At 38.1% G+C, this 26,666-nt stretch overlaps 1 protein-coding gene across 1 annotated transcript in view; it reads right to left on the minus strand.

The window, feature by feature from the left end:
• GADL1 (glutamate decarboxylase like 1) overlaps nt 1-26,275 on the minus strand; it is a 168,959-nt gene extending 142,684 nt beyond the window's left edge. Inside the window, exon 1 of the mRNA XM_008951617.3 lies at nt 25,995-26,275. Coding sequence (XP_008949865.1) covers nt 25,995-26,031 — 37 coding nt within the window. The 5' untranslated portion in view covers nt 26,032-26,275. The remainder of the gene's footprint in view (nt 1-25,994) is intronic.
• Nucleotides 26,276-26,666: the final 391 nt, after the last annotated feature.

The following is a 26,666-nucleotide window of genomic DNA, read 5'->3' on the forward strand; positions in this document are numbered from 1 at the left end:
TTTCTGGCAAATGGGGAAAACAGCTATGAGTCATTGAAAGGGTCAAATGTGGTAATGTGTGCAAGGTACTAAACAAAGTGCCAGGGACAGTGTAAAGAACTCAATAAATGATAACTATTAATGAGGTTCAGTCTATATGAACTCTTTTGGCACTCACGTTACACTGTTGGCTCAGGTAGAAGTCATAATTAGCAGTCTTAGGGTTTTGTCAGAAAGTCTGCCAGTAAAAGCCAAGTTTCCCATCCAAGTCTCTTTAATTGTTCAGAGCAAGTTAGCAATAGAAAAATAATGTTTGCTTTCAAAGGACAGAAATGAGAAACAATGAATCAAAAGTGAATCCAGACATCTGGTTGGGGGAGGCCAAGGAGCTCTTCAGAAAGTTAGTGCAAAGACACTGGGGACCGAGGGAGGCAGAAGGGTCAGGACTTAGAGAATCCCATAGGCCAGTCCAAGAGAGTCTGAGAAGCAAAGTTTAAGAGCTGGGGTAGTATTAATTAATAAATTAATAAGAGCCTCACCCAGCCTGGCACCTGTGGATACAGAAGTAAAAAACACAGTCTCTGTTCTCAAGTTGTTAAAAGTCTAGAAAGTGAATATTTAAGAAACCAGGGCAAAGAAAAATTGAGATTTAAAAAACTGAAGATATATTTTCTCTTCTGGAGGTTTCTAAGTCAGGCATTTCTTCCAAGCTCAAAAGAATGGATGCCTAATTTACCTGATGTACCTGGTACATCAGCCTCATAGATTGTTTGCCACACTTTTGAATTTCACACTGGTTTTAAAGCCATTTTAGTTGTCTTAAAAATGACATGCCAATGAGAGCGGGTAACTGTGAACAACCTACAAAGAAGAGGACTATGGGAAATATTAAGAAATAACAATAATACAAAGCCGTGAGAACAGAAGCTCTGAAGCTTTGGGTAATGGCGAAAAATGTGGCAACTTAGTCCCTGGATCTAGCCCTGTGATTTGATAGAATCAAAAAGAAGGCTTAGGGATTGAACCATTTCCACATCCAATCCACAAACATGAATTCAAAGGAGTAAACAGAAAACTATGTTTACAACTTTGTCAGCAAGAGATATGGGTATCTATTTTATTTTATTTTTTTGAAAAGAGCAAGACAAGATAATTTTAATCATTTCTTTAGTCTCATCTTGGGGTCAAATTCTCCTTAGCTGAAATCCACAGTGAGCAGATACTTCTCTTACTCATGCTTTCATGAGATAGTCATAAAATATTGAATTGCTACTATGTTCAAGACATTAGGGCAGGCACTATAGAAAACTTCAAGACCAAATAGACACACAGATGGTGACCCCAAAATCCAATAAGGGAAATTAGATATGTTTATTAATACTTGAAATCCTATCCAAAAGGCATAAAGTTTGATAGGTGAAGTCAGATAAAACATACTGAAATTTCAGAGAAGGGTATTGCTTCTGAATGTGAGAAGCAGGAAGTCCTTCTGGATGAGGTGGCATTTGAGACAGACCTCCATTCATCCAATCAGCAAATACTTATATTTAGTGCCTATTATGTATAGAACTCTGTGTAAGGCATTCGAGGTTGAGCAATGAACAAGAAAAATTTACATTTAGTTGGGGTGGATAATACATGCAGTTGAGACAAACAGATAAATTATTAAAATAATGCAGGCAATAATAAATGTTCTAAAGGAAATACCTGAATGACTTCATAGAATAAGGACAAGGAGCTATTGTAGATATAATTAGGAAAAAATGTTCCTGAACAGAAGATATCTGAATTGAGTTGTAAAAGAAAAGGAGCCAGACACGAAAGATATGGAAAGAGAATGATCCAGGAAGAAGGAACAGAAAATGCAAGCAATCAATAAGCTGGCTTCTTTAAGAAGTGGAAAGAGATAAGTGTGGCCCAAGTGTGAGGGCAAGGGAAAGGAAGGGTGAAATTAGATTTGGAAATAGGGACTGGGAGCAGATCAGGTAAGGTCGTATTTTACTCTAAAATCAACAAGAAGCCACTTAAGGGTTTTAAACAGAGGAGTAACGTGAACTGGCTTACATTTATGGAAGATTCCTCTGGATGCCGTGTAGAGAATGAACTGTCAAAAGACAGATGTGGAAATAGGGAGACTGCTTAGGTCGCAACTGTAGAAGTCCAGGCAGTAGATAATGGGAACTTTGGTCTGGATGGTGGCAGAGGAGATGGAGCAAAGTGCTGCAACTTGGGAGATATTTAGGTGATAAAGCTTAAAGAACTTGCGGATAGATTGGATGTAGGGGTCAAGAAAGCAAAAGAATTTAAAGTAATTCTTAGGTTTGAGACCCGAGCAATGAGATAGATGGTGACTAGTGAACCCTCTATACTGATCTGGGGAATGCTGGGGAAAAGCAAGTTAGACAAATGTGTGGCTGGGGCATAGGAAGATCGACATTTTGACAAATTAATAGGAATTGGTCATGATGACATAGAAACAGGATTCATGCCATGGACATTCATGACAGAAAAAGCAACATGGACTAAGGCAGAAAAGTGTGTGTGTGTGTGTGTGTGTGTGTGTGTCCAAGAAACTCAAGTACTTCTGTTTGTCCAAGGGGCAGGGTCTGTAAATGAGGGAAGGAGCTTTTGAGAAGGAGGCAAGGAGACCAACCTTGCAGGGAGTTCAGTAGAAACTGAGGAGTTCAGTTGTTACTTACTGAGTGGGCAATAGGAGGCCACTGAAAGCTGTTGATGGGATAAGAAGACTGCCTTAGAAAGATGAAGCGGGACTGGTGTAAAGTTTAGGTGTGAAACCAAGAATTGAAGGAAGAGAGAAATGATGGCAATAATCCAGGCCAGGGAGAAGGAGGAAATGAACTAAATAGTAGACAGGATGGTAGGTTTACATTTTATTTTATACTCTCTCCTACAATACCATTACTGAATTTGAGCCAGGTATCCCATATCTTTGTAAAGAGTTCTACAACTGTCAATGGATAGACAGCTTTTCTCTCCTCCAGTAAGTCTATGTTCTAAAAATGATCATTAGATAAAAAGTGACAGAATAAGATGGGAGAAAATCACTTTGTGCATCAGCACCTTTCTTGCAAAGCACAGATGAACATGTAATATTTCTGGGAGGGAACATGTTCCCGTCACCCAGAGTTTTACATTATGAGACTATGTTGTGTTAGAATCTCAGATACCAGTCAGATAATTCTGATTCTACTGAAACACCAAGGCACCCCCACGAACCAAAGAGCCAGGTCCATAAACACCATCCAGCTTCTGAGAGAATGTGCTCCTCAGAAGGGAGTCTCAGAAACAGCCAGAAAAATAGCTGGCAGTGTCCTACCAATAGCCAATAAATACACAGTGCATCATAAACCCTGCTTATTTTAATTTCAGTAATGTTTTTCTTTCACTGGGCACAAGGCCAGGAATTAGATAACCTAATCTTTTCAAGAGAGTAGATTTTTCAGAGACACTTACTCCTATTGCTTGAATAAATATTACTTGATAAGGGGCATGATGTGCTGCAATTGTATATCTTAGATTATCATATTAATAAGGCAGCTCTCCAAACCACCTCCACCCACCAAACCATTTCTAAATCTTTTGAACTTCTATAATGGGTACAAATTCAGCTTGAAAAAACTTATGCAATTGGGCTCCACGAAAAAAATTTGACTTAACATAGCCATTTAGTAAATTTTATCCCTGTCCTTCAGTCCCAGTTTGGAGCACTTTACTCGATCATATCCTTTAATGTGGCTTAGTGGTAGCTACTGCACCACAGAGCAGTATTTTCCTCAGGAGCTGTATCTTCCTTCTTCTCTTCATTAACCACTGTCACCCCCATAGTCAGTTTCTGTTGGCATTTTCCTCCTCTGACATCTTGGCTGTTTGTCCTTTCTTATTCTTCATCCTTTTCTTGTCTATATACATTTATAAAACACCAGGTTTCACTCATTGCTTTAATGGTAACTTCTGTGTTTTCTGAGATTCAGGGCTGAGTAAAGAGAAGGCCTGTTTTTAGTTTGCTTGTTTACTTGAGGCCATTTTTGTTCTAACTAGCATCCCAACTAGAACCACCCTTTCCCTAGGACATGGTCTTGGTGATACTGTCAGTTAAATGCCCTTTTGTGGGTATCTCCAAGTTCTAAGTTTTCCAGATCTCAAGTCACCTTGGTTCCTGTCTTATTTAAGAACTAATTATTTATCTTTCTCTAATTCTGTGAGCTTTCTAAGATACTCTCAATAAACTCCCCCTTTTGGTGAGCAAGAGTCATTCTGCACTCTGTGAAACTAGAGAGCCATATGAATACTCTGAGTAGCTTGGATTCTATAGCCATTTCCAACTGATGAAAATTAAAACCAACTAGACACACCTTACTAAGTATACTCTCTTGACCTTCAGAGTCTCTCATCTATTTACACTGTTTTCCAAAACTTGGAGGTCAACCAGTTACTGTCAGACAATAAATATGCTGGTTTTTTTCTAACTTTCTTCCCATGTATAATTCTGGATGCTTGAGGTCAGTGTGGATAGTGCAGTCATAGCAAAAAGAGTCCAGGGCAGTGCTGCCAAAAAGAAATATAATGCAAGCCACTGACACAAGCCACCTGAGTAATTCCATCTTCTCTAGTAGCTTTTCTAGTTGTAGTGTGGCATAAATGAAACAAAAATATAACTGCACTTATAATAATGGTTAACATTTAATGGATACTTACAATGGACCAGGTATTGGGATATAATATATATATATGAGGTTATTTAATTTAATCCTCATAACAGCCTTATGATGAAGATATCTTTATTAACTCTATTTTATAGATAAGAAAACTGAAGTTAGAGAAAGAGAATTGCCCCAGTCATATAGCTAGTAAGTGGTGGAGCCAGAATTCAAAGCCAGGCAGCCTGATTCCAGATGCCATGTTAATAATTACCATATTCTCCTTTTTCCAAAAAAGGCAAGCAAGAAGATATTGCTTTCTGTGTCTTATCAACCACACTAAACTATTTGGATGCATTTTTGTACTCCTAAAGCAATAAGCGATTATCTTAGAAGTATGTATTAAATTGCAATGTGTTACAATTAATATATAGTTTTAAAACCAATTTGCTCAAGTGTTGACCACAGGATTTTAAATGAATTCCATTTAACCAGCAATTTAAATGAAAATTTAAATAAATGCTATAAATGGGTGCCTCATTTGCATCATCTGTTGATTAACTCTGATATGGGGATTATCTTTGCCCAGGGTTCTGCCTCCTGCTTAGGGCTTTGGTGAATCATTTTCTAGGTGAACAGGAGGCATTTACTCTCAGCTCTCTTGCTTCTCAATGCACATGTTGTAACATTCACATGTGGCCACCTTCAGATACAGAAAACTGTACTTACCAAATTCCTTTAGAGTTACTAAATGTGATTGGAAAGTACATATTGAGAAGCTCATTGGAATGGCAGTAAAACCTTTCCAAGGGGTACATTTAAATTAAAACAGATGGTCCAAACTGCCTTCTAGGGAGGGAGGACACTGTTACCTGCAAGAAAAATGCATTGCTGAGTAGGCTTTGCAAATCTGGGGCCAGAGCTGAATTGCTTAGTGAAGTAGTGAAGAGGGTGAGGCTGAAACTCATCCCTTTATGCCACACAGATTCAGCTTCACCTCTATATAAAATTGGAGCAAATGTCCTAAAAATTGTAGCTTCCTGGGAGTCACCACAGTAACACAAACTACATTATAGATTGTACTGCTGGAGTGGCAAATGCAGGTGCCCTGAGGAATGCCCACACATCTCACTGCTACTGTAATGTTGAGAACTGAAGTACTCGCAGAACACTGCCTAACAGATCACAGTGACACTGGCCTGGGTTATTCCTCAGCTGAAACTCACTGAGATATGGGTTTGGAACCATCTAGGATATGGGCCAAGGATGTTTTTGGCCGTTTATATGTAAGATTTTGGGATCTTAGAGCTTTACAAGCACTTACAGATCAGTTAGCAAATGTCCTCATGTTGAATTTGAGAGAACCAAGGTTTGATGACACAGAGATTGCTTGAAGCCTGTGTAACCCCTTCTAAAGATTCACCAGATCCACTAAGTGTTATCTACATTCCACCACTCGTAAACATCTAGAACCTATTTCATATAATCATAGCTAGCATTTATTTAGTGCTTACTCTATGCCATGTTTTTGTAGGTCCTTTGTAAACAGCAGCACATTTATACAAAACAACTCTTTGAAAATACAAACAACTAAACTCACTCTAGTTAAGTAAAGCAGAAAAAAACCTACTCGAAGGGTATATCAGCTGTCTATAGTTGTACCAAAAAAGGAATCCAAAATTTAGTAGCTTAAAGCAGCACCAATGTACATAATTGCTTCGGGGTAATTCTGCTGGTCTTGCCTGGGCTCACTCACACAACTGCATCCAACCTGTGCATTGTCTCAGAGCTCAGCTCAGCCAGGAAGATTGAGATGGCTGGGCCTTTCTATGTAGGCTTTTATTATCAAAGAGATAAGACTTGTCTTCCTCACGAAGTAATACCAGCTTTGAAGACAGTGAAGGCAAAAGCTACAGCACCTCTTGAGATCTCAGATGATTTGTCATAAATATCACTTCTGCTGTCTAGTGGTCAAAGCAAGTAACAAAAGCAGCCAGACTCAAGGATATAGAGGAAAAAAAAAAAAAAGCTCACCTCTTGATGACAGAAGGCAGTGTCACATTGCAAAGTGGTAAGCATACTAGGAAGAAAGGATTCTGAAACCAATTTTGCAATCTATCGTAGTCCAGTCTCTGATCAAAATTCATATTCCTCTCATCCACAAAATATCCTCATTCCCATATGAGGACCTTCCAAAATCTTATCTCATTATAGAATTAGGCTTGAAGTCCAGAATATCGTGGTCTGTGTCTTGTCTATAGGCAGACAAGACTGTTCAGTTATGTTCTTGGTCCAGAGACCCCTAAACTAAAAACACAAGTTATCAGATGTCGCACACAACATACAATAGTGATGCAGGCCAGGATAATTTCTGCAGACACTCTCACGAAAGAATAGGAGGCAGAGGGTAATCACTGTCTTATAGCAGTTCTGAAATCCCACTGGGCACATACTTCACATATTAAATAGGATCTGATTTGCCCTCTGGGGTGGTTTCCTAATCCAGTATTCTCTGTGGCCCTTGGCTCCACACTCTGGCAGAAGTGAAGCAGTGGCCCAGCCTCTCTGAGGTCAAATGCCGTGATGGGGTAGATACAGACATGCCAGCATATTGCAGTTTATCCTCACTCTCTTCTCATCTAGATGCTTTGTAATTGATCCCAGAGTTATCATTCACACACAAGAAAAAGCTTCTCCAGCCCATTTCACTATCACACTTTGGCAATTGGACATGCCTGGATTACCAGATTTTCCTACAAGCTCCAACTTGGCCATTCTTGCCAGTTCCTCAGGAAGCTGATTCGTGACTTTTCTCTGATTTCCAATTCTCCCTTATGAATGTTTTCTTCTTCAGTTCCTGTTACAATTGTGTGTAAGGTCTAATTCCCATAATACATTCCATATTCTATAATGTTCTATACATATAATATGTTACTGTATTTAATCTTCACAACAGCCATGCAAGTTACATATTAACATCCCCGTTTTATAAATGAGGATATTAAATCTGAGAGAAGTTAAGTAACTTGCCCAAGGCTACACGGCTAGAAGGTATCAAATTCAAATAGGTCTATATGATTCTCAAACCTATGATTGTAACCCCTATTTTCCATTTATGGAAAGAGATGGGATAGGGACAGTAATGTGTACTGATAAATTGGTTTCTGAAGAAAAGGCTCTGATTGGTAGCATTCGCCTATTTCTATGGTGTAAAGACCCCGATCATGGCTAATTTCAGGGCCAATTTTAAAACTGGCTCACAACATTTCTGAATATTTAACACTTGTAATGAACAAGTATGAGGTGGTTTCAGCATGCCTCTGCATGGGGAGCCAAGAGAACAAAAGTTCATCAATTGAAAAAATAACAGAAATGGAGTAGAGTGTTTCTTCAGGTGTCTCTTCCATGCACAGGCTCTCTAATTTCCAAATGTTAGCATCTCATATTTTTGCCTGCAGCCTATTTTGGTCAGAACCTACTCTGCCCACTTACATGCCAAGTGTGAAGCTCTAAAAATAAATACCCATAGCTCAGCATCCTTCAACCAATAAGTGATAGAAACTGATGTATTAATAACCAACTTTCTTGTTCTTCACATGCAGTAACACTAATGTCTGTCTTCTTCATTAACACCCAGAGTTACCCAGCAGGATTAAGCTTTAGTTACCCACAGTGAGAAATACCTTACTTTATTATGCATCCTCTATTGGCTGTCTCCCTGAAATCACCTTACAAAGTAACTACCCACACTCTAATTCTTGATTCAGAGTCTGATTCTGAAAAATCTAACAAATACCTACTATTTTTTGAATCCCAATGGACCAGAAAGACACTGTACTAGGCACTTGTATTACACGTTTTTGGACAAATATTCATAGCACCCTAGAAGGCAAGTATACCCAGTTCTACAGATATGGAAATTAGGATCAGAGAGGTTAGTTAACTCTATGGAGGTCACATAGCTGATATAGTAAATAGCAGAGCTGATATTCAAATTATGATCAATTGTAACATCTCTTCTCTTTACATTAAACCATGCAGCCTCTCTCACCAGAAAGATTGAACTAACATGCATGAAACACTAAAAGAACAATTAAATGCTAAGCTGACATATTGTATTGAACAATTTTGGGCAAAACTGTCATCAAACTTATGTTCCGCAATTACTTTCTAAAATTCTCTTTTTTTGTGCCATCAACTTGAAAAATAAGGCCACTGACTAATATTAGGAAATCCAATTTTTCATAAGTTTTCTTTATCCTCTATGACTGCATCGTACAAATTAGGTACTGAAATAAAACTGAGTGAGTGTCATGACAGAATATACCATGATGAAAATGCATATGAAGGAAATACATTGCTTGGGTATGTTTTTCGGCCCACATAGCAACTGAAAAATCAGATACGTCATAAAATACCAACTAAGTCTCTATTGATTTTGTAAGTCAATACAAAGTATTAAAAGATCAAACAACACAGCATACAGAGTGCTGAAATGGGAATAGTCTTATCAGCTAACAACATTAGCAAAGGAAGGACTTTGATTTGACTTTTGTCTGTTAAAGGGGCAAAAACTGAAGTGTGGAAATTTAAGATGGTTAATGGTGTAGTATTACCATATAGATTTTAATATTTAACCATAATAGATTTTAATATTTAACAGTGGCTTGCTGTCATCAAGTAATTTAGATAGCTGCTCTACAATATTTAACATGAAGGAGGTCCTGAATGCTGAAATTATTAGCACTACACCAAAAAATCTCAGATGCTGGTAGAAACACACATAAATTCCAAGTATGATTTGATCAGTGTCTTACAGGTTTTGTTTCTTACTTTTAATTACCTGTCCTGGTGATATGCACAAAAGGGAACCCTCTGGAGTTTGGGGTGAGAGTTTTAGCCCTGACTCTGGCCCCCAAGTAGCTCTGTGGCTGCAAGTACTTTAACCTTTCTGGTTAAATGATACTCTCAGTTAAATAATGCTCTGCAAAACACCTTGTCACTCTAACAATGATTCTATGGCTAAAGCCTAATTTTAAAATTAAGTTCTTATTTACCTAACTAACAAAGATCACATTCTACCATTTCTAAAAGTGGTCCTTATTAGTGCTCTTCAGAACCATAAATTTCTAAAATCGTCCAGGACCTTCATGGAAGTAGCTCAGGGAAGGAAGTGATGGAGAACATGAGCAGGTAGTCTTTTAGGCCCATGAGGCCTACTTTAGGTATAGAAATGCAATTTTAACTGAAGTATCTCTGTAAATTGTTTTCCTTAAACAAACAGGCTGGAATGAATGCATGAATACTTTGGCTTAAATTATAATATGACTGATAGACATTTGATACCCATCTCTTTTCCCTCTTCATAAAATGCATAACTTATCTACTGAGACTTATTTATCACAGGACACTTCACTCAGAGGCCTGAGACCCAGCTTTGCACATATTTACCTTTGGCAACTGCACTTATCCAAAGACAGTGCCAGTGGCAGTGGCACTAGCTGAAGCAGTCAATTCCATTTGTTTTAAGCGTATTGTGGTGCTATCATTTTTATGACACTAGGGTATATAGAGAAAATATAGTATCCTTATTATGTTCTTTAATTAATCTTGTCTTCCACATGAGCCCACATTGCTGAAAAAAGGTAACAACATTTATTTTATTTAGTCCAATCTGGTTAAAACATGATATATAGTAAGTTAAACAGTTCGTTTAGGCAATGTTCTGTTTAACTGTGTAAACATGTTTGATATCTCAGATTTCCACTTCTCTGAATACTTTTCTTGATGACTTCTAGGATGTGGGGAGAAAAGAATGTCTCACTCAACCTCAGAGTGGAGGAAGAGTGGTGGAGTCCTTGGATCACTGCAGTGTGTACTGACTGGTACCTTTGTCCCTGGGCAATCTCACTTGTCTACATCTTTAGAGCATTCACACCTGGCTGTCATGTGGGATGCATACTCATGGCTTCTTATCTCTCATGTTAGTCAGAGACTGGGGTTCTCTCTGAATGAGGTGGTCTCACTTTAGCTTTTGGTGATGGTATAGACATTTCTGGGCTTATGCCCCATCCTTCCTTGGCTCCCCAGTAGAGAAAATGCATCCCATAGCTTTTGCCTTCATCCTCATGAGAGAAAGCCCACTGGGAGGACCAAGGGTACTCAATTAATCTACCTTCTTCTGAGGACAAAAAGGCTTTTCTGAATCATTTCCACCCCTTGAAGAGATCAATACAGGCTCTCCCTCTCTATCCTACTTTAGTGAGCCATCACTTTGGCTTTGATAAGTCTGCAAGGTGATCTCCTCCAAGAGAAGCTGATAAAGGCCTATGTTGTTGCTTACCATATTTCCATAAAACTACCATATAACCATCCACTGTCTCTCCACCCCTGCTTCCATCCCAAGTAATACGAAATCAAGAATGTGCATTTCTGCACTCGTCTCTCTTGCTTAATCCTTCTTTCTCTTCTCATTGTCACTTCATGCCAGAAATGGAGATTTTTCAGTGACTTTGCCTGCATTAAATATTACTTTTTCTTGACGCCAGCCTCATGGGTAGCCATTGAAGGTGCACAAAAATATCTTTTCTGCACCAGGAAAAAAACCCTGTAATTTCGTTCTCTAGGCAAAATTGGTTAAGTTAAAGGGAAAATAAAAGAATGTAGAAAGCCCAAGGCAATAGTCGGAATGATAAAATTATTGTTTTGCTTTGAAACTCCTATTTTGACTGCCTGAATCTAAACAGTAACTGCCTTTCTCTTTGCATTCTACTTACAAAGATCAGAATCTTTCACAGCCAGACACTGCTGGCATAAAGGAAGAGGTATTCATAAAGGCAGCAGAAGAAAAGCACAGTAATTTTTTAAATACATTCCTGAAAACACAGTCCTCTGCCTCTGAGTTATACATCTATGGATTCAATAAATATTTTAAGATATTAAATACTTTTAAAAACCGACAATGACAGTGCAATAAAAAATACAATTTTTAAAATATGGTATAAATATTTACATATCATTTACATTGCATTAAGTATTATAAGTAATCTAGAGATGATTTACGTATACAGGAGGATGTGCACAGGTTATATGCTGATATGGTTTGGCTGTGTTCCCACCCAAATCTCTTCTTGAACTGTAGTTCCCATAATCCCCATGTGCCATGGGAGGCAACTGGTGGGAATTAATTGAATCATGGGAGTGGGTTTTTCCCATGCTGTTCTCATCATAGTGAATAAGTCTCATGAGATCTGATGGTTTTTATAAAGGACAGTTCCCCTGCCCACACTCTCTTGCCTGCTGCCATGTAAGATGTGCCTTTGCTCCTTCTTTGCCTCTGCCATGATTGTGAGGCCTCCCCAGCCATGTGGAACTGTGAGTCCATTAAACCTCTTTTATAAGTAACCCAGTCTCAGGTATATCCTTATAGCAGTTTGAGAATGGACTAATACATATACAAATACTATGCCATTTTATATAAAGGAATTGAGCATCTTGTGGAGGATTTTGGTATCCACAGGAGGTCCTGGAACCAATTCCCTGCAGATTCTGAGGGATGACTGTACTCTTAAATTTTATGGAGGTGAGGATTAAATGACTGTAAATTTGTTAAAAATGGAATTGTACTCTCAAATTGATGAATGTTGTGGAATATAAATTAGACCTCAAGAAAGCTCCTAAAAAATTATATGCAGTATAAAAAAGAGTGAAACATAATTGGCCACCCCCTTTTCAGCTGTACTATGGACTCTTACTAGTGTTGCTTATGAGAGCAGTGCAAATGGAGAAAGTAAGGAAAGAAAGCATAGGCATTGTCCTTTTCCCTAAGGGTTAGAGATCAATCACATTCCCAGTGCAGTTAAGTGAGTAGAAAGCTATAATATTCCTTTCAACTGGGACTTACCTCGCAATTCTGTTCATATGTGTATCTCTTGAGCAATAAAATATTATCAGCTTTTCCAAATCATGGGCGTAAATTGTAATTATGCTTGTATACATTTACATAAAAATATTTTCATTTACATATACTTTGTATGCAAGCTTCTTATCTGACAAAATCATATAACTAGAACATATGCAAGAATACAGAAGAATGCCAAAAATTAGAACAATGTGAAAGTAACAGATACTTAAACTCTTATAGTAGATCTTAACATTTTCAGAGGCAACCTAAATTACACTATATGTAATTCCAACCTTTTTTGGGCTAAAAAACTAGACGACAAAACAATGACTAAGCTTGTTAAATGCAATACACAAAAGCATCAAGTGGTGATTAAGGATGCTACTGGAATTCAAGAGAAGGAAGAAAATATCACTGACCTTCATGGGAGACCCTGATGAGGGAGATGGCAACAGTATAAAAAAAGATATAAGAACTCAAGAACAGCAATCTGAGATTGTTCAATGAAGGGACAAATAAACAACTGGACACATCTCTTCTCTTTAGAAAATATTACATTATGATCAGTGCTGTCTAGCAATGTCAAAATACAACAAAAAAATGATAAATTTGTTAAGGGACTGCTATGGTTTGAATGCTTGTCTCCTCCAAAAACTCATGTTGAAATTTAATTGCTATTATAGCAGCATTAAAAGGTGGTACCTTTCAATACTATAAAAAGTAATTAGGTCATGAGGGCTCCAGCCTCATGGGTGGGGGTTGAAGTTGTTACAAAGGCAAGAGTGTAGCCTCCTGCTGCTGCCTTGCCTCTCTACCTTCCATCATGGAATGATGCAGCAAGAAGGCTTGCCAGATGCTGACCCCTCAATCTTGGACTTCTTAGCTCCAAAGCAGTAAGCCAATAAAATTGTTTGTTATAAATTACCCATTCTGTGGTATTCTGTTATAGCAGCACAAAATAGACTAAGACAGTTTGACAAGGAACTTTCTAAATAGTTTTACACACTTTTCTATCCTTAAAATATTTATTTTTTTAATTAGGTATTTTTTATTGTGGTAAAACATGAATAATAAAATTTACCATCTTAACCATTTTTAAGTGTACAGCTCAGTAGTGTTAAGTATATTCACATTGTTTATTTGGACATATATAACAATGTTTCACATTGTGAAACAGATCTTCAAAACATTTTCATCTTCTAAAACTGAAACTGTATACTCATTTAATAATTCCACCTTCCCCCTCGCAATCCACTGGAAATCACCATCCTGTTTTCTGTTTCTGTGAATTTTACTACTTTAAATACCTCACATAAATGGAGTTACATAGTATTGGTCTTTTTGTGACTGACTTCACTCTGCATAATGTGATGAAGGTTTATCTATATTATAGCACTGACAGAATTTCCTCCCTTTTTAATAATATTCCATTGTATGTATACACTACATTTTGTTTATCCATTCATCCAATGATGGATACTTGGGTAGCTTCCACCTCTTTACTATCGTGAATAGTGCTTCTATGAACATTGGTGTGCAAATATCTCTTCACCCTGTTTTCAATTTTTAAGGTAGATACTCAGAAGTAGAATTGCTGGATATGGTAGTTCTATCTCTCTTTTTTTTGATTTTTCATTTTAATGCTATTTTACATAGCAGTTACACCATTGTACAATGTCACTAACAGTGTACAAGTGCTCCAGTTTGCCCACATACTCTCCACCACTTGTTATTTTCAGGTGGTGGGGTTTTTTTTATAGTAGCCATCTTAATGGATGTAAGGTGATAGTGTGGTTTCAGTTTGTATTTCTCTAATGTTAGTGATAGTGAGCATCTTTGCGTACATTTGTTGGTTATTGGTGTATCATCTTTGAAGAAATGTCTTTTCAAGTACTTTGCCCATTTTTAAGTTGAGTGATATAATTTTTTTGAGTTGTAGGAGTTCTTTATTCACAATATTATCAGATGTATTATTTGAGAATATTTTCTCTCATCCCATAGTTGCCTTTTCACTGTTGATTGTGTCTTTTGGTGCACAAAAGGTTTTACATGTGATGTAGTCTCATTTGTCTATTTTTGCTTTTGTTGGCTGTGCTTTGGTGTCATATCCAATAAATCATTGCCAAATCCAATGTCATAAGGCTTTCTCTTTTTGTTTCCTGATAGAAATTTTATATTTTTGGGTCTTGCACTACATCTTTAATCCATTTTGAGTTGATTTCTATATACAGTATAATAAAAAGATCCAACCTTATTCTTTTGCATGTGGATATTCAGTTTTCCCAGCACCATTTATTGAAGAGACTGTTCTTTCTCCGTAGAGTGGTCTTCTAGCCTTTATCACAGATCATTTGACTGTATATGTGAGGTGTTATTTCTGATTTCTCTATCCTATTCCCTTAATCAATATGTCTGTCTTTATGCTAGTACCACACTCTTGACTCCTGTAGCTTTGTAGTGTTTTCAAATCAGAATGTGTGAGTCCTCTAAATTTCTTTTTCTTTTAAAAATCATTTTGGCTTTTCAGATTCCTTGAAATGCCATGTGAATTTAAGGATAAATTTTTATATTTCTGCAAAAATAATGCCACTTGGGTTTTGATAAAGATTGTGTTAAATCTGTACATTGCTCTGGGTAGCATGGACATCTTAATAATACAATTTTCTAATCCATGAACACAGTATGTCTCTTTATTTGTGTCTTTAATTTCTTTTAACAATATTTTGTAGTTTTTAGTGTATAAGTCTTTAATCTCCTTCATTGGGTTTGTTACTATTTTTTTATGCTATTGTAAATATTTTAAGTTTTTAAATAAAAATTTTAATTACTTGGCTTTTTAAGAGATTAGCAGTGAGAGAGCTGTGGAAAGACAACTGGTATCCCACTTGTCTAAGTCCTTCAACTCTAAATATCCTATTTGCTCATCCAACTCCAAATGCTTCCACATCTTAGTCTACAAAATTCTGCCATTCCACTGCCAATAAGGAACAGGAAGGGAACGATAGGGATGCATTCCATATGATCTTGGTCGGTGTGAGGACAACACTTTCTACGGTCCGTCTCCAACTTGAAGAGCCACAGCCACAGTAGCCACAGATCAGACAACATTAAGTAGAGTATTTGAACCACATATGGGGACCTGAGATGAAGCCCAGCTGGGGAAGGAAGATGCCTTCCCTGAGACAATCCCATTTCATGAGAACTTTGTGATATACTCTTCAAAAATTAGCATCAGGCAAAAACTCATATTGGTGATCTCTGATTCCCTTCCTGTGCAAGTCTGCAGCACCTGTTGAAGAGACAGTCCTTAAAGAGGTGGTGGCAACAGAAGCAGAACCAAATTCAGTTCCCTAAATCCACGAGAGATAGAATCTGAGCACAGGTTCAGGAAGATACCAACCTCAACCACTATAACTTCATCAGTAGCCAAAAAAACTTAATCTATTTACCTCCTACACTTATTTTTCTATCATATTTTCTATCTGTGCTGTTTCCATTCTGAGCAGAAAGAATCTTTGATACCGCCCTTTTTCAGTTACACTATATTACGAGTGATAAAAGTCAAAGGTGTCCCTTCCTCATTATACATTGCATTTGTTATTTGGTTTGGAGGATATATTTAAACTAATCTTTATTAAAAATCATACTCCCCAGAGATTTTCATGCATACGTATACATATAATTCAATGTGATAAATATTTATTGAGGGAGGAAGGTAGAAAATACTTCTGATGCCAGGTACTTAATAACATATATTCTCTATCAACCCTCACAAAACCCTAGGGAGGTAAGCAGTGTTGTTTCTTATCACCTTTATCGTATGGGGGCAGTGAACTGATGGCTCATTGCTATTAGAGTCAGAACCCAAGCCTCAGTCTATATCAGAATAATGTTCAAACTTTGTTTTTCCCCTTTGCTCTCCTGACAAGCACCTAGTATTTGTTCGATACCAACTTAACCAAATATAAATTGGTCAAGATGATCATTTGTAAAAATAAGTATTTCCAGTCACTGATTTCCAGGGATTAGTAATTCTGGTGTGTTCCTTAGTAAATTTCTAACTCCTCATTATGCCTTAGAACATTATTAATCTTTTTCCAGAATTGCACTGTTCCTCCATTTTTTGCTTCTATATTTTTAATTAATTTCCAGCCAATTATTTTTTCTTCTGTCTTATCCATGATTTAAAGATGTTAAAATAACTTAAGTATCCAGCAACAGGGGATTAATTAGAAAACATTTTAGATTCCAATGTAAGAATTTTTTAAACAATAGAATGACATTAATGCCTGTATAAGATGATGAAAACCAAACCAGATGGATAAAGCTAAAAAGCCTGGCCTAAAGTAAGTGAGAAAAGCATTTAAGCAAAACAAAAGCTTCATCCCCACCAAGTTTTTTTTTTCTTTTTGACAGAAACAATACAAACTCATTACAGAAAATACAGACAAGCGAATGAATCTAAGAAAAATTCTATTATCCACCCAATCATCCACAACTACTTTTAATTCCTAGGTGTAAATATTTTCAATTCGTTTCATATGTATAAATGGATGATTATTTTTCAACAAAACAGACTTCTATATAAACTATCTTTCAATCTACTATAAATAAGACAGCATTTACATTTTTGTTTTAAATTTTATTTTATACATTTTTTATAAAATTAAATTTTATATATTTACTTTTAATAGAGGTGAGAGCTCACCATGCTGCCCAGGCTGGTTTCGAACTCCTGATCTCAAGTGATCCTCCTACTTTGTCCTCCCTAAGTACTGGGACTATAGGCATGAGTCACCGTGCCCAGCCTATGTTTTTAAACTAATATTTATTTCTAAGCAATTTAATGAATATGAGTATTTCACTATTGGCAGAGAAAAAAAAAATTGCCAGAAAATTAATAAAGAGATCAAAAACAGACTAGCAATAAATTTGAAAAATTCTAAATACACATCAACAAAAGGCTTAAAATATAAGTTTGCAAAACTGCCCCATAATGCATCACAATGAAAATTACTAATATTTGAACTAATTGGTAAATGAGAACATCAATTTTTACCAATCATTATAATGGTTCATGAAGCTAATACAAGAACTGTACTTGATCGCCTAATAAGAAGCCCAATAGATAAAATGACTTCATGTTTTTTTCTGGAATTTGAGGATTAGATTGAGGAATGTACTGTAGTCAAGAGGACTAGATATATCCAAAAGAAGCAGCAATATGGAGCCATTTCTGCACACCAAAAGACAAGGTGTTGATTTCTCACCACTAATTTTTACAGTATCCATAGTTTCTGCAGAAGTAAGCAAGACCCTCCCCCATGAGTAACTGTGCAGTTTTGCATTATAAAGAACAAACTATGGACACAACAAGAGCAAACTTGGGCTGGTGAGAAGAGGACAGGGCAAGGCCAAGGGATGGGGAGTGGAGTGGAATAGCAATGTCTGACAAAGGGGCTTCATTGAAGGAGGGGACTCTGACCTAACCAGTGCTGTTGGAGCCTGTTGAGGTAGAATGACTTCTCAGCATGGGGTTAGCTTTATGCTAATAATTCATGTTGTAACTGTTTGCTCACCACAACTGCGTTATACAGAGAAGACTAGACAATTCTGATTGCTTTGCAGCATCCAGCCTGAATGGAGCTTCTGGGTCCCAATCTATATTGTTGTGTGCAAGGTCACAGCCTAGAGCTCCTGGCAGGCAGCGTAAGATAGACAGTGGACAAAACCACAGACAATGGAGTTGATAGGGTACATTGGAGCTTCGGTCACAAATGTAGTCTGCTACTTCTTTCTACTTAATAATGATAATCATAATAACAGCAGCACGTACAGAATGAGCTAGTGTTAAGTGTTTACAGGTATCATCTCATGTCATCTTCACCACTACTCTGTGAGGCAGTCTCTGTTACTAGTTACAGATAAAGAAGCTGGACCTCAGAACTTGGGCAGCATGCCCAAAGACATAGTTCAGTGCCCACAGTGCCTAAACTTCAGTAAGTGGTAGAGCCTGGACTCCAACATGGTGTGTCACCTCACCTCATTATAGCTGTTACTTAATAGAGTACGTAGCATATGCAGTCAAGGACTGAGAAGGAGGACACACTAGGGTTGTACAAACTGGAGTTAAAAAGAAGATGCTGTGGTTTGAATGTCCCCTCCAAAACTCATGTTGAGACTGAATTCCCAATGTGGCAGTACTAAGAGGTGGGGCCTTTAAGAGGTAATTGGATTGTGAAGCCTCTGGCTCTTTGAGAAAGCATTTATAGATTATTGAGTTAATGATTTAATGGGTTATCATAGGAAGGGAACCTGGTAGCTTTATAAGAAGAGGAAAAGAGAACTAAGTTTGTGCATTAGCACTCTCAGCCCCTTTGCCATGTAATGCCCTGCACCACCTTGGGATACTGAAAAGAATCCCCACAAGTAAGAAGGTTCTCACTAGATGCACCCACTCGACCTTGGACTTCCCAGCCTCCAGAACTGTAAGAAATAAGTTCCTATTTTTTTTATGAATTATTTTGTTATAAGCAAGAGAAAAGAGACTAAGAGGCAGTCTTCAGGAAAAATGTTGAACCGTGAGCACAAAAGTAGTGTAATCCAGATTGTCAGTTTTACAAGCTAAATGGCCCTGGTTCTTCAACAGGTAAATTTTAAGAATAGAAAAGAATGAGAGAGAATCTATACATTAAAAAGACATCTCATAGTTTCTAAATGGTAAAACTAAATTGTTATAACTAGCAATGCATATATGAATGGTAAAACTATTTCAAAATGCAAGAAAGTAATGACAGTCAATGCTTGGTGTTCACAGGGGATTGGTTTCAGGTCCCCTATGGATACCAAAACCCGAGGCTGCTCAAGTCCCTTATGTGAAAGGGTATAATATTTGCATATAACCTGAGCACATCCTCCTGTATATTGTAAATCATCTCAAGATTATTTATAACACCTAATACGATGTGTTATGTAAGTAGTTGTTATACTGTATTGTTTTTGCGTTATTTTTTGTTTTTTATTTCTATTTTTTAAAAATATTTTCCTTCTGCAGTTTGTTAAATATGCAGATGCAGAAACTGCAGCTAGGAAGGGCCAACTGTACTAACAAAATCAGGATGCTGGTTACTTATAGGGGAGAAAAGAGCTCTGGGAATGGGGCACATAGAAGAGCCTTCTTAGACAATGGCAAAATTATATTTCCTCATCTGGGTGGTGGTTACGAGTGTACAAAATAATATTTGGGTGTTCTATGTGTGCATACCTCATAATTCAAAAAAGTTTAATAAACAGAAAACAGAATCACCATCGTGGAGTTGTGGAGACCCTCAGGAATCCTCAGAAGCTCATAGTGAAAGCCAAGTGGGAAGGAGAGAGAAGAGGGGTGTTCCAAAACCCCTGAGTGTCAGCAGCAGATTTAGTGGGGACAGATTCTATTTCTGAGATACTTTTTTCAGGATTTTTCCCATTCCATACCTATTATCCCCAAGTGGGATGCAATAGGGGTATTGCCTTCAAATCAAGAGATTAGGACTTCTCATTAGAACTTCTTATTCTTTCTTCAAGAGAAGGAGTATATTAGGGCTGCATAACAACAAGGAGACAGTCTCAAGGGCACTCAACAAGTTTATCAGAGTGCCTATGAGGGAAGATATTAAAAATGAAGTAGGGCTTTCCTTTAAGACTGAAAAAGAGTTCCCTACATGAAAAGTAATGTGGCTGGTGGATTCTGGAAAAAGGGACCCTGAATTCCACTTCTGTCAGAAAACCAAACAGGCAACCAGATGTTAGAAAGAAAACAATGTCATATGTTCCCAGAAACAGTGCGGAACCAACAGTAAAATTTTTGCAATATATATAAATGTATAATATTAAAAGTTTACTCATTCATACCTCTATTCCCAAATGTTAATTTAAAAACAGAGAAAAGTTGTATTAGTACATTTTCATACTGCTATGAAGAAATACCCAAGACTCGGTAATCTATAAAAAAAAAAAAAAAAAGAGGATTAATGGACTCACAGTTCCACATGGCTGGGGAAGCCTTACAATCATGGCGGGAGGCAAAGGAAGAGCAAAGGCATGTTTTACATGGTGGGAGGCAAGACAGCGTGTGCAGTGGAACTGCCCTTTATAAAACCACTGAGTCCCTCCCATGATGTGTGGATTATGGGAACTACAATTCAAGATGAGATTTGGGTGGGGACACAGCCAAACCATATCAGAAGCCATCTTACTTTACAAAGTTTCTCGTTCCTGGAGCTGCCTTTGCAGACAAAGAAATGATATTCAATGGTGGCCACCTTGCAAACACCTCAAGCACACGTGCAAAACAATTAGGGAACACTTACACAGGAGGTATTTGCGAACTGTCAGAAAATGTATACATAACAAAGCAAAAGCCAAAAGCAGAAATGAGACCAAAAGTTAACTATGACTTACAGCAAAGCAATGTATTTAACGTGGCAACATGCTGAAAAATTACTATTCTTAGTCACTGGATTCCAGTTAACTTTTTTTTTCCTACTTTGAGTTTCTTTTTAAATCACGCATCTCTTTTAACTCAATTATGCAATTTTGGAATGCTGAGAGGTTGGAAACTACTGAAATGTTCAAAAAGAGTTAGAGGAGGGCAAATTTAGAAAATTAGCTGAGAAGACAACCTTAAGTGCCCAGTGACAGGTGGTACAGTATAAGTGATCTTATAATATACATAGTTTATATTTCTTATACTGCATTCCCTCCTTGTAAAAGCAATGCAGATTCCTACATAAGAATCAGAAATATAATCAAAAGAATTTAAGGAATATTCACAATCCCATCTACCTAGAGACAACACCTATTCTTTGCTATCTAGCCACCTAGAACCTCTTGCAATGTGTAGTCATTGTCCAAACATGAAATGCATTCACATAGTATTCTATACTCTACCATAATTTATTTTAGCCATCCAGCTATTAGATATTTAGATGTTCCAAACAATGCCTCTTTGTTTGATATGTAAATGGTTACTAATTTTTACTATTACAAACAGCTTCAAGGAGGCAAAGGTGAATATAAACTTAATATTTAAATGCAAAAATGAAAAGAACTTAAGATTTCAGGAATCATGCATTGTCATGATTCTTGTCACTCTAAATCATTCATGTATGAGTTTACTGAACAAACACATGTTAAATATATGTACCTATTATGTGCCAGGCACTTTGCTAGATGCTGGGGATGCAGTAAATAGACAGATGTGTTCCATACCCTCATAGACATCAGGCAAGAAATAGATATATAGAATTACAAGCATGTAAAAAAGAATGATGATGTGGTCAATACAGCCTTTACCAAACACATTAGAAAAACCAGTGAACAGAGATAAAAATCTTGAAGCATCTGTGGTAGTAACTCCATTATGCCAGTGACCAAAATCCTTTTTGAAAATCACCTCCCTATGAATGACCTGGACTCTTAATTCATTCTCCTGTTTTAATATGTAAATTAACTACTCATTCTTTCCTAAAACTGAAAGCCCAAATTACAAAGACTCAGCAGCAGACCAAATGTATAGAGTGTGGGGTAATCATGCAGCTGGTGGATATTCTTCATCAATAGGTGAATATGAGATTGTGCTTGGTAGCATTGTGGAGTTGAGTGAACATCACCATGGGCTCTTCCTGTAAAATCACATGGTGCTTAACACATTTCAATAACCTCATTAACTTTCACATACAATTTTCTGAACATAATAAGTCTATAACCTACTACCTGCCATGCATTGTGCATATTATTCCTAATCTTCATGATAATCCTAAACAGTAGATATTTTTATCCCTACCTTACAAATTAACAAACTGAGGCTCACAGAGGTTAAATCTTGTATCCAGAGACCCAATCTGAACAGGCTGTTGGCTAGAGTATTTACTTTGCATTCTTCTTCCTTCCTTCCTGTGGTTACCAACAAGAGAACAGCTGTGGTGAGTCCGCCTGCTCCCAGGGTACTGCCTTATAAAATGGAATCATCTGTCATGATCTGAGAGGAACAGAATCAGTAAACCTACCCCAAGAGAAGGGCTGTTATAGAGAGTTCATCCCGTGGGATGCTGCCCTTTTCCCTCAGAGCCAGGCTGCTTTGATCCTTAGCAACCAAACAGCAGAGCACATATACATGCCCCTGAGAGAGGGGCAGTGAGCTGCCTCCTCAGGACTGCCACATCCAGCCCTACCATGAGTGCGAACCTCCCAAAACTGACAGCTTTTCTCCCCATCCTTCCCACTCAAAGAGGAAACAATGCTACTGTCATTTCAAGGGACTTAAAGCCACACACATCTCAGGGTCTTCTCCAGCATTCTTCCTGTGGTCCCAGCAGAGGCAGGCAAAGGAGGCTGTTCCAGGTCCCTGGCCCATATTCTGTAACATAGGCCAGGGCCAGGGATTAGGTGTTAGGAGTGTAGGGGTGCGGGACTCTGGAGTGAGAGCCCTAGGTTTAACGCCCAGAGCTGATCTTTACCCTCTCCAAGCCTTGGTTTCCTTAAGATAAAAAAAATAAATAAGCGGACCATAATAGTATCCCCATTGACTTGTTAACGAAGGTTACATAAGATGGTATTTGCAGTTCAGCACAGCAATAGTAGGGACCATGCACCCAGTGATGAATTTTGCCTGTTGGGGGTTTCATTTAAATGATAAGAAATAAACAAAAAATGAAAAAGCCACAGAGAAAAAGAGAAAATCTAGAGTGGGGTAAAAAAAAAATACAGAAATTTTGGTCCCAACTGTCATGATTTCAATTTTATTACAACATGCCAGTCTTATAATGGTATATAAAAGCCAGCATTTCAACAACACATTTTTGACTGACCATGAAAACTAGAGTTTTACTTCTCTTTTAAACATGTTTTAACAAGAATCAAAGCTATTCAGGAAGAATGGAAAGTTGTGTTATTATTTCAAGTGATAGAGAAAAAAAACATTATTTGAGTCTGAAGAATCATTCATTTTTAATATAATGAAAATTTGAATCTGATATAACTAATTGCTTAAACCTCTCTTGCATGTACTACAGCAAGATCATAAAAGATATCAAAGCATAAAGAGCAGAATAAGAATTCTTTATCTGCAACAGGATTCCCTATGGTATTCTTCCATAATGTATAGGTCTGTAACAGATATTCAATAAGAGAATTTAAGACAAGATATCATTTAACATACTAATTCAATGTTACCTTCAGGATCTCATCATACATACTTGGAGGATTACTTAGTCTGACAGATAGTTGTCTTGTACTCTTTTAAGATACCATAGCAAGCATTTGGCATAATTAGGTGTGTTGCTGCCTTATCACCTGCTCAAGGATAACCAGAGAGCAACCCAAGAATTGTGGTGTTTTCAGAAATTCAGATTTAAGGCAAACTTTGAACTTTACTATTTATAAATCATATATTCAGCTACCAAAGCCACCACAAGCTACAGACATGCTTTGTTACAAGGTACATGTTTAATCTAAGAAAAGTAGATACCTTGGTTTTTTTGTTACTGTTTTTAAAAGTTTCTATCATATTTCTGAAGACTATGCTATATGGCTTTAAAACAAGAATTAAGGTTAAAAACAAAACAGAGCAGGGTTAAGGTCAGATAAAATTATTCTAACCATCCTTCCTTCACATAAAGAAGTCTCCTGTATTATTAGGATTCCTAAATAATCTATACTTTTCAATCCATTCTCAAATAGCCAAATATTTATTTTATGTTATTTTATTTATTTTTTGAGACAGTCTTGCTCTGTCACCTAGGCTGGAGTACAGTGGCGCGAGTCTTGGCTCACTGCAGGCTCCACCTCCCAGGTTCAAGCGATTCTCCTGCCTCAGCCTCTCGAGTACTGGATTACAGGCATCCACCACCACGCCCGGCTAATTTTTTGTATTTTTAGTAGAGATGGGGTTTCACCATGTTGGCCAGGGTGGTCTCAAACTCCTGACCTCAAGCGATCTGCCCACCTCGGCCTCCCAAAGTGCTGGGATTATAGGCGTGAGCCATCATGCCCAGCCTAACCAAATATTTAAATAAGCATGTGCTGACCCTAGAAACATGAGTCTGACAAAATGCCTTAGCAGTTTTCAGTGTCAGTTGTTTTTCTTCTTTTTAAGTTTTATTGTTTTTAATTGAGACATCATAATTGTACCTGTTTATGGGATACAATATGATGCTTCAACACATACATACATTGTTTAATGACCAAATCAGGGTAATTACCATACACCTGTCATTTCTTGGTGGTGAGAACACTGAAATCCTCTCTTCTAGCTTTTTTGAAATATACATTATCATTAACTATATTCACCCTACTGTGCAATACAACACTGGAATTTATTCTTACTAACTGCAGCTTTATACCCATTGACCTACCTTTCTACAGCCCTCTCCGCTCCCCAGCCTCTGGTAACCACTATTCTAACTTTCTACTTCTAAGTGCCAGGTTTTATTATGCCATATATAAAAATAATAATGATAATACAAGTTTTAAAGTTTTTTTAAAAGAGCGTCAGGACAGTTATGCTGGAAACTCTCCCTGGGACATTAAAAGGTGAAATATTTGTTTCAGCCAAATGGTTTCTGCCTCACCAACTGCCGTGCAAAATTCGCAGCCCTGAAAATGACTGATCCGCAGGGGACCCCAGCTGAGTTACCTGACCTACCTGTTGAGCAGATGCCCCCAGAGAGCTTCAACTTTGAGACTTCATTAAGCTGTGTTCAGCACAATTCAAAAAAGTTATTGATACAAAGAGTAGTTATGCCTGGAGGATCACTCCTAAAACGCCAACAACTAGTTAGAATACCTGAATAACAATAATGATAACCTTTCAAAGAAGCAGTAACTATTATTTTACAGAAATAGAACTAAGTGGCACCTGAGTTATAAAGACAGTTTGGAGGAATTCTGCTGCACACGATCTTTAAACAACTAAGGTCCCCGTTCTCAATCTGCAGCTCTGAACCAAAGACCATTAACGGCATCACTTACTCTGAGATGACGTTGGCCTCTTTTAACCCCTGTTTATAGAATAGCTGGCTGCAGGTGAAAGGACTGAGATGATGCTGTCCTTGTCCCCCAAAAAGAAGCAAAATCATCTTTTTTTTACAGGGCAGGTACTTCCAGTCTAACTAGGGAAACATGCGGCAGTTTGCCAAGCAGTAAAATCTCAATACGCATTTATTTAACAAACCCCCATTATGTCTTAGGCGCGGTTCTTCGCGCTTTATAAAAGTTAACTCATTTGATTCTAAATAATAACCTTTTAGGTACGGAAAATGGAGAAAAAATCCATGAAGATGGGGACTTTCTACCCACCCCAGCCGCTTTACAAGGAAATAACCAAACTTCTAGTCCCCAGGTCAAAAATAAGGAGATTAAAACCCAGACAGGGGAGGTTAAGGACAAAAACCGCAGCCGCGCTGAGTCGTTACCGTCCACAGGACACTGGCGGTCCGAGTCGCTGCTCATCTCTGCTCCCCCACTCCAGGCTGCCCCTGGCGCGGCTCCCGCAGTCTGGGCGGCGACGGTGGTTGCCGAGGCAGCGCCCCCCGGGGGACCCGCAGGTGCACCAGGCAGCCGCGGAGAGAACACCAGTGCAAACGGAGGGACGAGGACGCGCGCGCTCCGTGCTCCTTTCACTTTGCTATCCAAGGCTCCAGTGCCAGGCTTTTGCTGCCCGCGGCTCTCTGTTAATATTTGGAGCGCTGCTGGCTGCTTTGCCACAGGCTTGACCCAGGGCCAGGGTCTCTCCGCCTTTGTGGGGAAGGGGTGGGGAAGTGTGTGGGAGCGTGGGTAATTTGGGTAGGAAAAGGCAGGGAGCACCCTACCAGCCCTCCTAGGATACAGGCTGGGCAAGGCAGATAAGTGGCTCTTGGCCTGGTGACCTTTCCAGCGTCCAGTTCTTTGGAGTAACCACTTCGCAGAGCCTCATCCAGCCGGAGGAGCCCCAGGCTAAATATGATGCCTGCGCCAGGTCATCAGCTGAAGGAACCTATTTTAGGGCAGCTGTGGTGAACAGGATCCACTACCCATTCATTCAGCTCTGCCCTGACATTTAAGAGTTCTATAAGTGAATCCCTTTTCCCAGTCCACTTTCAACTTTG

Source organism: Pan paniscus, chromosome 2 (assembly GCF_029289425.2).
Source record: "Pan paniscus chromosome 2, NHGRI_mPanPan1-v2.0_pri, whole genome shotgun sequence".
Lineage (NCBI taxonomy): Eukaryota > Metazoa > Chordata > Mammalia > Primates > Hominidae > Pan > Pan paniscus.